Below are 15836 nucleotides of genomic sequence, written 5' to 3'. Positions count from 1 at the left end.
CTGAGATGTGAGGGTGGGGGCGGGGCCTGGAGTGGGCGTGGCTTAGAGGGGGCGTGGCTTAGAGGGGGCGGGGCCTGGAGGGGGCGGGGCTCAGGGGGGCCGGTCTTAAAGGGACAGGGCTTAAAGGGGGAGGGGTTGGAGGGCCGGGACCGGGATGCGCGGCTTAAAGGGGGAGGGGGGCGGGGCCTGAGGGGGGCGGGGCCTGTAGGGGGCGTGGCCTGTAGGGGGCGTGTCCCGGGGCCATGGCGCCGCGGCTGCTGCCCTGGGCGAGCGCCCCCGAGCACCTGCGCTTCAACCCCTTCGTGCGGGGCGGGTACCGGCCCGCCTGCTCGGGGGGGGGCTGCCTGCGGAGCCTCTTCTACCTGCACAACGAGCTGGGCAACATCTACAGCCACGGTGAGGGGCTGGGGGGGGCGGGGGGGGGGCTGGGGGGGACTGGGAGGGGCTGGGAGGGGCTGGGGGGGCTGGGGGGGGGCTGGGAGGGGCTGGGAGGGACTGGGGGGGGACTGGGAGGGGCTGGGAGGGGTTACGGGGCGCTGGGGGGCACTGGGGGGGACTGGGGGGGGCTGGGGGGGGCTGGGGGATACTGGGAGGGACTGGGGGGCACTGGGAGGGGACTGGGAGGGACTGGGAGGGGGACTGGGGGGGGACTGGGAGGGACTGGGGGGGGACTGGGAGGGGACTGGGAGGGGTTACGGGGCGCTGGGGGGGCACTGGGAGGGACTGGGGGGGGCTGGGGGGGACTGGGGGGGGACTGGGAGGGACTGGGGGGCACTGGAGGGGACTGGGAGGGGTTACGGGGCGCTGGGGGGGCACTGGGAGGGACTGGGAGGGGGCGGGGGGGGTTATGGGGTGCTGGGGGGGCACTGCGGGCACTGGGAGGAGACTGGGAGGGGCTGGGGGGGCGGGGAGGGGTTACGGGGCGCTGGGGGGGACTGGGAGGGGACTGGGGGGGGTTACGGGGTGCTGGGGGGCACTGGGAGGGGACTGGGAGGGACTGGGAGGGGGCGGGGAGGGGTTACGGGGCGCTGGGGGGGGCTGGGAGGGGACTGGGAGGGGGCTGGGGGAGATTATGGGGCACTGGGAGGGACTGGGGGGCACTGGGAGGGACTGGGAGGGGGCGGGGAGAGATTACGGGGCACTGGGGGGGGGCACTGGGGCACTGGGAGGGGCTGGGGGGCACTGGGAGGGGGCTGGGAGAAATTATGGGACACTGGGAAGGACTGGGAGGGGGCGGGGGGGCACTGGGAGGGACTGGGAGGGGGCAGGGGGGGGACTGGGAGGGGGCGGGGAGAGATTACGGGGCACTGGGAGGGACTGGGAGGCGGCCCCGGGGGGGCACTGGGAGGGGACTGGGAGAGATTATGGGGTGCTGGGAGGGGACTGGGGGGCACTGGGAGGGACTGGGGAGTCACTGGGAGAGATTACACGGTACTGGGAGGGAGCTGGGGGGGCTGGGAGAGATCATGGGGCACTGGGGGGCACTGGGAGGGACTGGGAGGGATTTACAGGGCACTGGGAGGGGGCTTGGGGAGCGCTGGGAAGGACTGGGAGGGAATTGGGGGGCACTGGGGGGGACTGGGAGGGACTGGGAGGGACTGGGAGGCCAGTGGGGGGGCGCTGAAGGAGACTGGGAGAGATGATGGGACACTGGGAGGTGACTGGGAGAGACTGGGGAGCGACTGGGAGTAATGGGGGGAGACTGGGGGGTTACTGGGAGAGACTGGGGGGTTACTGGGAGTGACTGGGGGGTTACTGGGAGTGACTGGGGGGTTACTGGAAGTGACTGGGAGGTCCCTGGGAGGCTCTGGGGCGTGACTGGGAGGGATTGTGAGGCACTGGGAGAGACTGGGGGGTTACTGGGAGGGGACTGGGGGGGTTACTGGGAGGGACTGGGGGGGTTACTGGGAGAGACTGGGGGGTTACTGGGAGAGACTGGGGGGTTACTGGGAGAGACTGGGGGGTTACTGGGAGTGACTGGGAGGTCCTGGGAGGCTCTGGGGCGTGACTGGGAGAGATTGTGAGGCACTGGAGGGACTGGGGGGTTACTGGGAGAGACTGGGGGGGTTACTGGGAGAGACTGGGGGGGTTACTGGGAGAGACTGGGAGGTCCTGGGAGGCTCTGGGGGGTGACTGGGAGAGATTGTGAGGCACTGGGAGGGACTGGGGGGTTACTGGGAGAGACTGGGGGGTTACTGGGAGGGACTGGGGGGGTTACTGGGAGAGACTGGGGGGGTTACTGGGAGAGACTGGGGGGTTACTGGGAGAGACTGGGAGCACTAAGAGGCACTGGGGGCTGACTGGGAGGCACTGGGAGGCACTGGGAGACACTGGGAGCCCTGACTGGGGACCCTCCCTCCCCAGTGCCCTGAAATGGGATCCCAGTTACCACAACTGGGACCTACTGGGACGACCCCAGTGCTCTTAAATGGGATACGCCCAGTGCCTCCCAGTGCCCCCAGTATCTGCAACTGGGACCCTCCCAGTGCTCCCAGTGCCCCCAGTACCCTTAACTGGGCCTCCCCCAGCACCTCCCAGTGCCCCTGGTACCTCCCAGTACCTCCCAGTGCCCGCAGTATCTGCAACTGGGACCCTCCCAGTGCCCCCCAGCGCCCCCAGTACCCGTAACTGGGACTCCCCCAGTACCTCCCAGTGCCTCCCAGTGCCCCCAGTACCCCTGGTACCCCTAACTGGGACTGCCCCAGTGCCTCCCAGTGCTCCCAGTACCCTTAACTGGGACTCCCCCAGTGCCCCCAGTGCCCCAGTACCTGTAACTGGGACTCCCCCACTACCTCCCAGTGCTCCCAGTGTCCCCAGTACCCTTAACTGGGACTCCCCCAGTACCTCCCAGTGCTCCCAGTACCCCTAACTGGGACGCCCCCAGCACCTCCCAGTGCTCTCAGTGCCTCTCAGTACCTCCCAGTGCCCCCAGTATCTGCAACTGGGACCCTCCCAGTGCCTCCCAGTGCCCCCAGTACCTCCCAGTGCCCCCAGTATAGTAACTGGGACCCTCCCAGTGCCTCCCAGTGCCCCTAGTACCCCTAACTGGGACTCCCTCAGTACCTCCCAGTACCTCCCAGTGCCCCCAGTATGTGCAAATGGGACCCTCCCAGTACCTCCCAGTGCCTCTCAGCGCCCCCAGTACCCATAACTGGGATGCCCCCAGTGCCTCCCAGCGCCCCCAGTACCCTTAACCAGAACTCCCCCAGTACCTCCCAGTGCTCCCAGTGCCCCCAGTATCTGCAACTAGGACCCTCCCAGTGCCCCCAGTGCCTCCCAGCACACCCAGTACCCTTAAATGGGACTCCCCCAGTACCTCCCAGTACCTCCCAGTACCTCTCAGCACCCCCAGTATGTGCAACTGGGACCCTCCCAGTGCCCCCAGTGCCTCCCAGCACCCCCAGTACCCTTAAATGGGACTCCCCCAGTACCTCCCAGTACCTCCCAGTACCTCCCAGTACCCCCAGTATGTGCAACTGGGACCCTCCCAGTGCCCCCAGTGCCTCCCAGCACCCCCAGTACCCTTAAATGGGACTCCCCCAGTACCTCCCAGTGCTTCCCAGTGCCCCCAGTACCCATAACTGGGACTCCCCCAGTACCTCCCAGTGCCCACAGTACCTCCCAGTGCCCCCAGTACCCGTAACTGGGATTCCCCCAGTACCTCCCAGCACCCCAGTATGTGCAACTGGGACCCTCCCAGTGCCCCCAGTGCCTCCCAGCACCCCCAGTACCCTTAAATGGGACTCCCCCAGTACCTCCCAGTACCTCCCAGTGCCCCCCAGCGCCCCCAGTACCCGTAACTGGGACTCCCACAGTACCTCCCAGTACCTCCCAGCGCCCCCAGTACCCGTAACTGGGACTCCCCCAGTACCTCCCAGTACCTCCCAGTGCCTCCCAGTGCCCCCAGTACCCCTAACTGGGACGCACCCAGTGCCTCCCAGTGCCTCCCAGTGTCCCCAGTCCCCATAACTGGGACTGCCCCAGTGCCTCCCAGTGCCCCCCAGCGCCCCCAGTACCCTTAACTGGGCCTCCCCCAGTACCTCCCAGTACCTCCCAGTGCCCCCCAGCGCCCCCAGTACCCGTAACTGGGACTCCCACAGTACCTCCCAGTACCTCCCAGCGCCCCCAGTACCCGTAACTGGGACTCCCCCAGTACCTCCCAGTGCCTCCCAGCGCCCCCCAGTACCCGTAACTGGGACCCTCTCAGTGCCCCCCAGCACCCCCAGTACCCTTAAATGGGACTCCCCCAGTACCTCCCAGTACCTCCCAGTACCTCTCAGCACCCCCAGTATGTGCAACTGGGACCCTCCCAGTGCTCCCAGTGCCTCCCAGCACCCCCAGTACCCTTAAATGGGACTCCCCCAGTTCGTCCTAGTGCCTCCCAGTACCTCCCAGTACCCCCCAGCGCCTCCCAGCGCCCCCAGCACCCTTAGCCAGAACTCCCCCAGTGCCTCCCAGTGCCCCCAGTGCCCCCAGTACCCGTAACTGGGACCCTCCCAGTGCCCCCAGTACCTCCCAGTGCCCCCCAGCGCCCCCAGTACCCATAACTGGGACCCTCCCAGTGCCCCCAGTGCCTCCCAGCACCCCCAGTACCCTTAAATGGGACTCCCCCAGTACCTCCCAGTACCTCCCAGTGCCCCCCAGCGCCCCCAGTACCCCTAACTGGGACTCCCCCAGTACCTCCCAGTACCTCCCAGCGCCCCCAGTACCCGTAACTGGGACTCCCCCAGTACCTCCCAGTACCTTCCAGTGCCTCCCAGCGCCCCCAGTACCCGTAACTGGGACCCTCTCAGTGCCCCCCAGCACCCCCAGTACCCTTAAATGGGACTCCCCCAGTACCTCCCAGTGCCTCCCAGTGCCTCCCAGCACCTCCCAGTGCCCCCAGTATCTGCAACTGGGACCCTCCCACTACCTCCCAGTGCCTCCCAGTGCCCCCAGTACGTCCCAGTGCCCCCAGTATCTGCAACTGGGACCCTCCCAGTGCCCCCAGTGCCTCCCAGTGCCCCCCAGTGCCCCCAGTACTCTTAACTGGGACTCCCCCGTACCTCCCAGTACCTCCCAGTGCCTCCCAGTGCCTCCCAGTGCCTCCCAGTACCCCTGGTACCCCTAACTGGGACTGCCCCAGTGCCTCCCAGTGCTCCCAGTGCCCCCAGGATCTGTAACTGGGACCCTCCCAGTGCCCCAGTACCCGTAACTGGGCCTCCCCCAGTACCTCCCAGTACCTCCCAGCACCTCCCAGCGCCCCCCCACCCCCCGCCGCCCACTAACGGCCCCCCCCCCCCCCCCCCAGGCGTGCCGCTGGTGGCCTTCGCGCTGCTGGTGCCGGGGGCGCTGCCGGGGGCGCCGGGCGCGGTGTGGTGGCTGGGGGCGGGGCACCGGGCGGCGCTGGCGCTGGCGCCGCTGGGCAGCGTGCTCTACCACCTCTTCATGAGCCACCGCCGCGGCGCCCGCCTCTACCGCCGCCTCCTGGCCGCCGACCTGGCCGGCGTCGCCGCCGCCAACGCGCTGGGTGAGCGGGCGGGGCCTGGGGGCGGGGCTTAGGGGAGGGGGCGGGGCCTAGAGGGGGCGGGGACAAGGGGGAGGGGGCGGGGTCTTGGGGTAGGATCGGGGTGGGCGAGGATGGAGTGGGCGGGGCCTAGAGGTGGTGGGCGGGGCGTGGCAGGAGGTGGGTGGGGTCTGGGGGTGGTGGGTGGGGCCTACTGGTGGTGGGCGGGGCCTATTGGTGGTGGGCGGGGCCTACTGGTGGTGGGCGGGGCCTACTGGTGGTGGGCGGGGCCTACTGGTGATGGGCGGGGCCTACTGGTGGTGGGCGGGGCCTACTGGTGGTGGGCGGGTCCTATGGGTGGTGGGCGGGGCCTACTGGTGGTGGGCGGGTCCTATGGGTGGTGGGCGGGGCCTACTGGTGGTGGGCGGGTCCTATGGGTGGTGGGCGGGGCCTACTGGTGGTGGGCGGGTCCTATGGGTGGTGGGCGGGTCCTATGGGTGGTGGGCGGGGTCTGGAGGTGGGGGGCGGGGCCTACAGGTGATGGGCGGGGCCTACGGGTGGTGGGCGGGGTCTGGAGGCGGGGGGCGGGGAGGGGGTACGTTGAGACTGGGGGTAGGACTAGGGAAGGTGGGCGGGGATTGAGCGGGCGGGGCCTAGGGGTGGGCGGGGCGTGGCAGGAGGTGGGCGGGGTCTGGGGTGGGCGGGGCTTGGTTGGTTGAGTAGGGATTGGGGGGGCGGGCCTTGGGTGGGGGCGAAGGGGATTGGTTGGTCGGCCATGGATGGGGCGTGGCTTGCTGGCGGTTGGCCAAGCGGCCATCTTGGGCGCAGCCCTCCCATCCCATTGGCCGAGCGGCCATCTTGGGCTCACCCCTCCCATCCCATTGGCCAAGCGGCCATCTTGGCCCCACCCCTCACATCCCACTGGCCAAGCAGCCATCTTGGCCCCACCCCTCCCATCCCATTGGCCGAGCGGCCATCTTGGGCCCACCCCTCCCATCCCATTGGCCGAGCGGCCATCTTGGGCCCACCCCTCCCATCCCATTGGCCAAGCGGCCATCTTGGCCCCACCCCTCCCATCCCATTGGCCAAGTGGCCATCTTGGGCACAGCCCTCCCATCCCATTGGCCAAGCGGCCATCTTGGCCCCACCCCTTGCATCCCACTGGCCGAGCGGCCATCTTGGGTGCACCTCTCCCATCCCATTGCCCAAGCGGCCATCTTGGCCCCACCCCTCCCATCCCACTGGCCGAGCGGCCATCTTGTGCCCACCCTGTGACATCCCATTGGCCAAGCGGCCATCTTGGCCCCACCCCTCCCATCCCACTGTCCAAGCGGCCATCTTGGCCCCACCCCTCCCATCCCACTGGCCGAGCGGCCATCTTGTGCCCACCCTGTGACATCCCATTGTCCAAGCGGCCATCTTGGCCCCACCCCTCCCATCCCATTGTCCAAGCGGCCATCTTGGCCCCACCCCTCGCATCCCATTGTCCAAGCGGCCATCTTGGGCACACCCCTCCCATCCCATTGTCCAAGCGGCCATCTTGCGCCCACCCCATTGGCCAACCGCCCCCTCCCCCACCCCCACCGACCAACCCCCTTGACTGGGCGGTCCCTCCCCCCCAGCCCCGCCCCCTCCTCACCCCTCCCCCCCCCCCCGCCTTTCTTTCTCCCCCAGGAGCCGTGCCCATCATCTACTGCTGGCTGCCGTGCCAGCCCTGGCCCCGCGGCGCGGCGCTGGCCGCCTACGGCCTCCTGTGCCTGCTGGCGCTGCGCAGCGCCGTCACGGCCGGCTCCAGCGCCCGGCGCCTCGGCTCCTTCGCCGGCCCGGCCCTGTTCCGCCTGCTGGTGCTGGGGCTGCGCGCGGCGGGGCTGGGGGGCGGCGCGCCGGGGGCGCTGGGCTGCTACGGCCGCATGGACGCGCTGGCGCTGCTGGGGGGCGCCGTCAACGCCGCCCGCGTGCCCGAGCGCTGGAGCCCCGGGCGCTTCGACTACTGGGGCAACAGCCACCAGCTGATGCACGTGCTGGTGGTGCTGGCGCTGCTGCACCTGCACTGGGGCGTGGCCCAGGACCTGCACTGGGTGGTGCGGAACCCGTGCCCCGGCCAATGACGAGCCGCCACGCCCCCGCCCCGCCCCGCCCCGGCGGCCAACGGGAGCGCGCGATGCAGGCGGGTGGAGCCGTCGGCCGATGGGACGCACGGTGCGGCCGGGTAGACTTGGAGGCCGAGAGGCGTCGCGGGACTGTCGGCCAATCAGGGTTGTCGGCCAATCTGCGTTGCCATAGGACGGCCAATCAGCATTGGCAGACCACTAGCTGATCGGCAGCTGATCCGCCAGCCAATCAGCATCCTCGATCCACCACTAGCCAATCGGCAGCTGATCCGCCAGCCAATCAGCATCCTCAATCCACCAGATGATCACCGTCGTCAGCCCGCCAGCCAATCAGCGCTCTCGATTTCCCGGCCAATTGCCATCTCTCATCATCTGCCGGCCAATCAGCACTCTGGACTTCTGAGCCAATCGGCATTGCCAGCCTCCTAGCCGGCTCCCCGCCAGCCAATCAGCATCGTTCACCGTGCCGCCAGCCAATCAGCACTCCCCACCTCCTCCTCGATGTTGCCATCCCGCTCACCAGCCAATCAGAGCCCTCGCTGCCCTCCCACCAGCCAACCCCCATCTCCGGCCCGCAAGCGTCGCGTTTCCAACCAGCCAGTCAGAACTCTCGCTGCCGCCCCGCCGGCCAATCAGCACTCCTCCCCGCCACCGCGCCGTCCAATCAGCGCCCAGCGCAGCCAATAAAGCGGAGCCGTGGGGGCGGAGCCGTGGGGTTTTATTGGGCGCCGCCGGCCTCCGGCTCCTCCTCGAAGGTGAGGGTGCGGCGCAGGCGCCCCACGGCCGTGGGGCTGCCCTCGGGGGACCTGCGGGCGATGTGGGGCTGAGATGTGGGGCAGGGATGTGGGGCGGGGCCGTGGGGCGGGGCCGTGGGGCGGAGCTCACCTGGTGCCGCGGGGCGGCGACGCTCCGTGCCGCGGGGTGCTGCAGGGGGACGCAGTGCGGGGGAAGGTGGAGGGGCTGCGGGGACAGCGGGGGTCAGGGCGTGGGGCTCCCCGCGGCCCCAGCCCCACGGCGCGCCCCACGGTGCGCCCCACAGCGCCACTCACCTCCCCGGCGCGCCGCCGACCCACCGCACCTCCTCCTCCTCCTCCTCCTCGTCCCAGTCGATGCCGGGGGGCGGCAGCGGGGAGCGGGGTGGGGTGGCCGGGGGGCGCCGCCAGGGCGCCGTGCCCCATAGCGCGCCCCGTAGCGCGCCCCACACCCACCGGAGGGCGGCCCGGCAGCCCTAGGGGAGACGGGGACGCGGTGAGCGTGGGGGGGGGGGGGGGGGGGCGGGCACGGGGCGTGGTGGCGGTGCCATGGGGCGCGCCGTGGGGCGCGCCGTGGGGCTGACCTCCATCAGGCGCGCCCCACGGCGCAGCCCCTCGTCGGCCAGGCGGGTGAGGGCCCGCCAGCGCCCGGCGCGCCGCAGCGGCGCCGTCCGCAGCAGGGCCTCGGCCGAGGGGCGGCGCTGGGGGTCGGGCTCCAACATGGCCGCCAGCAGCTCCCGCAGCTCCGGGGTGAGCCCTGCGCGACCCGCCGGGGGGGCGGGGGGGGGGGGGGGGTTAAAGGGGGGGGTAACGGGGGGGGTTGGGGGGCAAAAGGGGGGGGTCGGGGGGTGCAGGGACCCAACCACAGCCATGGGGACCCAACGGGGACCCAAGGGCCCGACCATGGCCAAGGGCACCCAATGGGTGACACTGGGACCCAACCATGGTCATGGGGACCCAGGGATGACCCAGGGACCCAATGGGTGACCCAGGGACCCAACAGGTGTCACAGGGACCCAACGGGTGTCACAGGGACCCCAACCACACCCAAGGGGACCCAACGGGTGTCATGGGGACCCAATGGGTGTCACGGGGACCCAACCACACCCAAGGAGACCCAACGGGGGACCCAAGGGCCCGACCATGGCCAAGGGGGGACCCAACCACGGACCCAATGGGTGACGAAAGGACCCAACCACACCCAGGGGGACCCAACGGGTGACCCAAGGGCCCAACCGTGGCCAAGGGGACCCAACCACAGACCCACCGGGTGACGCAGGGACTCAACCACACCCACAGGGACCCAACCATGGTCATGGGGACCCAATGGGGGACCCAGGGACCCAACCACACCCAAGGGGACCCAATGGGTGACCTGGGGCCCCAACCACACCCACGGGGACCCAACCACACCCAAGGGGACCCAACCACACCCAAGGGGACCCAATGGGTGACCTGGGGACCCAACCACACCCACGGGGACCCAACCACACCCAAGGGGACCCAACCACACCCAAGGGGACCCAACGGGTGACCCGGGGACCCAACCACACCCAAGGGGACCCAACGGGTGACCCAGGGACCCAACCACACCCACGGGGACCCAACCACACCCAAGGGGACCCAACCACACCCAAGGGGACCCAACCATGGTCATGGGGACACAACGGGTGTCACGGGGACCCAATGGGTGACACGGGGACCCAACCACACCTATGGGGACCCAACCATGGCCAAGGGGACCCAACCACGGACCCACCGGGTGACCCAGGGACCCAACCACACCCATGGGGACCCAACCACACCCAGGGGAACCCAACCATGGTCATGGGGACCCAACGGGTGTCACGGGGACCCAACGGGTGACACGGGGACCCAACCACACCCACGGGGACCCAATGGGTGACCCAGGGACCCAACCACACCCACGGGGACCCAACCACACCGAAGGGGACCCAATGGGTGACACGGGGACCCAACCACACCCAAGGGGACCCAACCATGGCCAAGGGGACCCAACCACGGACCCACCGGGTGACCTGGGGACCCAACCACACCCATGGGGACCCAACCACACCCAGGGGAACCCAACCATGGTCATGGGGACCCAACGGGTGTCACGGGGACCCAACGGGTGACACGGGGACCCAACCACACCCAAGGGGACCCAATGGGTGACCCAGGGACCCAACCACACCCACGGGGACCCAACCACACCGAAGGGGACCCAATGGGTGACACGGGGACCCAACCACACCCAAGGGGACCCAACCATGGTCATGGGGACCCAATGGGTGACACGGGGACCCAACCACACACACGGGGACCCAGTGGGTGACCCAGGGACCCAATGGGTGACACGGGGACCCAACCGCACCCAAGGGGACCCAACCACACCCACGGGGACCCGATGGGTGACCCGGGGACCCAACCACACCCAAGGGGACCCAACCGCACCCACGGGGACCCGCCGGGTGCCACCCCCCGCCGCCCCCCCCCCCCGTCTCACCTCGCGCCATGTCGGGGGGCAGCCCCCCCCGCCGCAGCTCCTGCCAGCCCTCCCCGGCCGCCGGCAGCTCCCTCCCCGCCGCCACCTCCAGCAGCGTCAAGCCCAGGCTGAAAACGTCGGCGGGGGGCCCGGCCGCCCTCGGGCCCCCCCCCAGCACCTCGGGGGCCAGGTAGCGGGGGTCCCCTTCCCCCCCCCCGCCCTCCCCCAGCAGCCCGAAGTCGGCCAAGCGGACGCCGCCGGGGCCCAGCAGCGCGTTGGCCGGCTTGACGTCGCCGTGCGCCATGCGGCGGGCGTGGAGGTGCCGCAGCGCCTGCAGCAGGTCCCAGAGGTACGCCAGCGCCCGCCACGCGGGGAGGGGGCCGCGCCCCGCCGCCGCCCCGCCGAGGCTGCCCCCCGGGCACAGCTCGCTCTGCAGGTACAGCACCCCCCGCTCCTCCCACGCCGCCACCAGCCCCACGCACTGCGGGTGCCGCCCCACGGCGCGGTGCCGCCGAGCCTCGGCCAGCGCCCGGCGGCGGTCGCGGGGCCCGCGGAAGGGCCGCGTGGTTCGCTTCACCGCGTAGAGCGCGCCGTCCTCCCGGCTGCGCACCTGCGGGGGGGGCGGGTGGGGGGGGGGTTAGAGGGGGCGCGACCCACGGCGCGACCCACGGCGCGACCCATAGCCCAGCCCCACGGCTCAGCCCCATGGATCAGCCCCATGGATCAGCCCCATGGATCTACCCTACGGCTCTGCCCCACAGCGCACCCCGTGGCTCAGCCCCACAGCTCTGCCCCATAGCTCAGCCCCCACAGCGTGCCCCATAGCATGCCCCACAACTCATCCCCATGGTTCTACCCTACGTCTCTGCCCCACAGCGTGCCCCACGGCTCAGCCCCACGGTTCAGCCCCACGGATCAGCACCATGTTTCTACCCTACGGCTCTGCCCCACAGCGAGCCCCGTGGCTCTGCCCCATGGCATGCCCCACAGCTCTGCCCCACAGCGTGCCCCATGGCTCATCCCCATGGTTCTACCCTATGGCTCTGCCCCACGGCGTACCCCATGGCTCAGCCCCATGGCTCTGCCCCACGGCGTGCCCCACAGCGTGCCCCATGGCTCATCCCCATGGCTCTGCCCCACAGCTCAGCGCCATGGTTCTACCCTACGGCTCTGCCCCACAGCGCACCCCGTGGCTCTGCCCCATGGCATGACCCACAGCTCTGCCCCACAGCGTGCCCCATAGCATGCCCCACAGCTCATCCCCATGGTTCTACCCTACGTCTCTGCCCCACAGCGTGCCCCACGGCTCAGCCCCACGGTTCAGCCCCACGGCTCAGCACCATGGTTCTACCCTATGGCTCTGCCCCACGGTTCTACCCTACAGCTCTGCCCCACAGCAAGCCCCGTGGCTCTGCCCCATGGCATGCCCCACAGCTCTGCCCCACAGCGTGCCCCACAGCGTGCCCCACAGCTCATCCCCATGGTTCTACCCTATGGCTCTGCCCCATGGCGTGCCCCACAGCCCAGCCCCATGGCTCAGCCCCATGGTTCTACCCTATGGCTCTGCCCCACAGCATGCCCCACAGCATGCCCCACAGCTCATCCCCATGGCTCAGCCCCACAGCTCTGCCCCACAGCGTGCCCCATGGCCCATCCCCATGGCTCTGCCCCACAGCGAGCCCCGTGGCTCTGCCCCATGGCGTGACCCACAGCTCTGCCCCATAGCTCATCCCCATGGCTCAGCCCCACGGTTGTACCCTATGGCTCTGCCCCACGGCATGCCCCACAGCTGATCCCTGTGGCTCTGCCCCACAGCGTGCCCCACAGCTGATCCCTGTGGCTCTGCCCCACGGCGTGCCCCACAGCCCAGCCCCACGGCTCTGCCCCACAGCTCAGCACCATGGTTCTACCCTACGGCTCTGCCCCACAGCGTGCCCCATAGCTGATCCCTGTGGCTCTGCTCCACAGTGTGCCCCACAGCCCAGCCCCACGGTGTGCCCCACAGCCCAGCCCCACAGCTCAGCGCCATGGTTCTACCCTACAGCTCTGCCCCACAGCGAGCCCCATGGCTCTGCCCCATGGCATGCCCCACAGCTCTGCCCCACAGCGTGCCCCACAGCATGCCCCATGGCCCATCCCCATGGCTCTGCCCCACAGCGTGCCCCATGGCTCATCCCCATGGCTCTGCCCCACAGCGTGCCCCACAGCATGCCCCACAGCTCATCCCCATGGCTCAACCCCATGGCTCTGCCCCACAGCGTGCCCCACAGCGTGCCCCATGGCTCAGCCCCACAGCTCAGCCCCATGGTTCTACCCTATGGCTCTGCCCCACAGCGTGCCCCATAGCTGATCCCTGTGGCTCTGCTCCACGGCGTGCCCCACAGCCCAGCCCCACAGCTCTGCCCTACAGCTCAGCCCCCACAGCGTGCCCCACAGCGTGCCCCATGGCTCAGTCCCATGGTGTGCCCCACAACTTAGCCCCACGGCTCTGCCCCACAACTCTCTGCCCACGGCCCAGCCCCACGGCCCAGCCCCACACCCCAGCCCCACGGCCCTGCCCCACGGCCCTGCCCCACGGCCCTGCCCCCACCTTGTAGACCTCTCCGAAGGAGCCTCGGCCCAGCGTGCCCAGCAGCTGGAAGCACTGCTGGAAGAAGGTCTGGGGGCGCCGGGGGTCGTAGACGCGGCTGTGGGGCAGCCCCCCGTGCCCCACGGCGGATCCGGGGGGCGCCACCACGCTGCGGGGGCCCCGGCCCCACACGGGGGGCGGCGTGGGGCGGCCCCCCAGGCAGCGGCTCTGGCTGCGGGGCCGAGCGGGGCGGCCCGGGGGGGGCGTGGGGACGTTGCCGGGGGGGGACGGCGGGGACATGGTGGGGGGCGGCGGCGCTGTGGGGCGCGGGGTCAGGGCTCAGACCCATGGCACCCCCATAGCGCGCCCCCCCCCCCCCCCCCCCCCCGTGGCTCTGCTCCAGCCCCATAGCTCCCCATGCCACCCCATAGCAGGCCTGCCCCATAGATCCCGGTGCTCCCCCCCCCCCCAAAGCCGTCCCAGCCCCATAGATCTGCCCCCCCCAGCCCCAAAACCCAGCCCCCCATTGCCCCATAGCCCCCAGCCCCACAGCCCCATAGCCCCCCACTGCCCCCCCCAGTCCCCATAGCCCCCCATTGCCCCCCCAGTCTCATGACCCCACCCCTGCCCCATAGCCCCCCCCCAGCCCCACACTACCCCCCCCCCAACTGCCCCCCAAGCCCCAGGACCCCCCCATAGCCCCCCCCAGCCCCATAACCCTGCCCCATAGCCCCCCCCAGCCCTGCCCCATAGCCCCCCCCAGCCCCCCACTGCCCCCCCCAAGTCCCATAGCCCCCCATTGCCCCCCCAGTCCCATGACCCCACCCCTGCCCCATAGCCCCCCCCCCAGCCCCATAGCCCTGCCCCATAGCCCCCCCAGCCCCATAACCCTGCCCCATAGCCCCCCCCAGCCCCATAGCCCCTGCCCCATAGCCCCCCCCAGCCCCATAGCCCTGCCCCATAGCCCCCCCCCAGCCCCATAACCCTGCCCCATAGCCCCCCCCAGCCCTGCCCCATAGCCCCCCCCAGCCCCATAACCCTGCCCCATAGCCCCCCACGGCCCTGCCCCATAGCCCCCCCCAGCCCCCCACTGCCCCCCCCAGTCCCATAGCCCCCCATTGCCCCCACAGTCCCATGACCCCACCCCCGCCCCATAGCCCCCCCCAGCCCCATAGCCCTGCCCCAGAGCCCCCCCCAGCCCTGCCCCATAGCCCCCCCCAGCCCCACAGCCCCCCACTGCCCCCCCCAGTCCCATGACCCCACCCCCGCCCCATAGTCCCCCCCCAGCCCCATAACCCTGCCCCATAGCCCCCCCCAGCCCCCCACTGCCCCCCCCAGTCCCATAGCCCCCCATTGCCCCCCCAGTCCCATGACCCCACCCCCGCCCCATAGCCCCCCCCAGCCCCATAACCCTGCCCCATAGCCCCCCACAACCCTGCCCCATAGCCCCCCCCAGCCCCCCACTGCCCCCCCCAAGTCCCATAGCCCCCCATTGCCCCCCCAGTCCCATGACCCCACCCCCGCCTCATAGCCCCCCCCCAGCCCCATAGCCCTGCCCCATAGCCCCCCACAGCCCCATAACCCTGCCCCATAGCCCCCCCAGCCCTGCCCCATAGCCCCCCCCAGCCCCCCCCAGCCCCCCACTGCCCCCCCCAGTCCCATAGCCCCCCCATTGCCCCCCCAGTCTCATGACCCCACCCCTGCCCCATAGCTCCCCCCAGGCCCATAGCCCCCCCCACAACTGCCCCCCAAGCCCCAGGACCCCCCCATAGCCCCCCCCAGCCCCATAACCCTGCCCCAGAGCCCCCCCCAGCCCTGCCCCATAGCCCCCCCCAGCCCCCCAGCCCCCCACTGCCCCCCCAATCCCATAGCCCCCCACTGCCCCCCCCAGTCCCATGACCCCACCCCCGCCCCATAGCCCCCCCCAGCCCCATAGCCCTGCCCCATAGCCCCCCAGCCCCATAGCCCTGCCCCCCCCCCCCCCCCTCACCTCTGGGGGTCCCGGGGTCCCCCCCCCGCCCCCCAGCGCCGCACGCGCCGTTTCCCGCCAACGGCTCCCTCCCAACCGCCGGCCCCGCCCCCCGGCCAATGGGAGCGCGCCACGTCGGCCCCGCCCCCTCGGCTGCTGCAGCCAATGGGAGGCGGCGCTGCTCTGGCCACGCCCCCCCCACGAGATTTTATTTTATTTTTTTCCTTAAATCTGCCGGATCGCCCCAAAAAGCTGCACGGCCCCCAAAATGCACCGGAATACCCCGAAGTGCCGCAAATGCCCCGAAATGTTCCCCGAAAGAGATGCAAAAGTACCCGAAACACCCCAAAGTGCCCCAAGAATGCCCCCAAAGTACCCAAAACACCCCAAAATGCCCCCAAAATACCCCCCAAAGTATCCAAAACACACCAAAGTGCCCCAAAAATGCCCCCCAAAGTACCC

General features: G+C 70.6%; 2 protein-coding genes across 2 annotated transcripts; one reads left to right on the top strand and one right to left on the bottom strand.

The window, feature by feature from the left end:
• The first annotated feature begins 169 nt into the window (after positions 1 to 169).
• On the top strand, positions 170 to 8303 carry PAQR4 (progestin and adipoQ receptor family member 4). The gene is made up of 3 exons (XM_080609054.1): positions 170 to 396; positions 5291 to 5509; positions 7160 to 8303. Exons 1-3 carry the CDS (start codon positions 243 to 245, stop codon positions 7591 to 7593), a joined length of 807 nt encoding a protein of 268 aa, XP_080465180.1. The 5' UTR covers positions 170 to 242; the 3' UTR covers positions 7594 to 8303.
• Positions 8265 to 15446, bottom strand: PKMYT1 (protein kinase, membrane associated tyrosine/threonine 1). Its single transcript, XM_080609053.1, has 7 exons — positions 15396 to 15446; positions 13427 to 13722; positions 10858 to 11446; positions 8933 to 9105; positions 8646 to 8824; positions 8482 to 8556; positions 8265 to 8402 (listed from the first exon to the last, which is right to left on the bottom strand). Exons 2-7 carry the CDS (start codon positions 13703 to 13705, stop codon positions 8315 to 8317), a joined length of 1383 nt encoding a protein of 460 aa, XP_080465179.1. The 5' UTR covers positions 13706 to 13722; positions 15396 to 15446; the 3' UTR covers positions 8265 to 8314.
• Positions 15447 to 15836: the final 390 nt, after the last annotated feature.

This window comes from Anser brachyrhynchus (genome assembly GCF_964034855.1).
Source record: "Anser brachyrhynchus genome assembly, contig: SCAFFOLD_572, whole genome shotgun sequence".
In the NCBI taxonomy this organism is placed as follows: domain Eukaryota; kingdom Metazoa; phylum Chordata; class Aves; order Anseriformes; family Anatidae; genus Anser; species Anser brachyrhynchus.
Note: the sequence above shows the minus strand (reverse complement) of the source record. Positions and strands in the feature narration are given on the sequence as shown.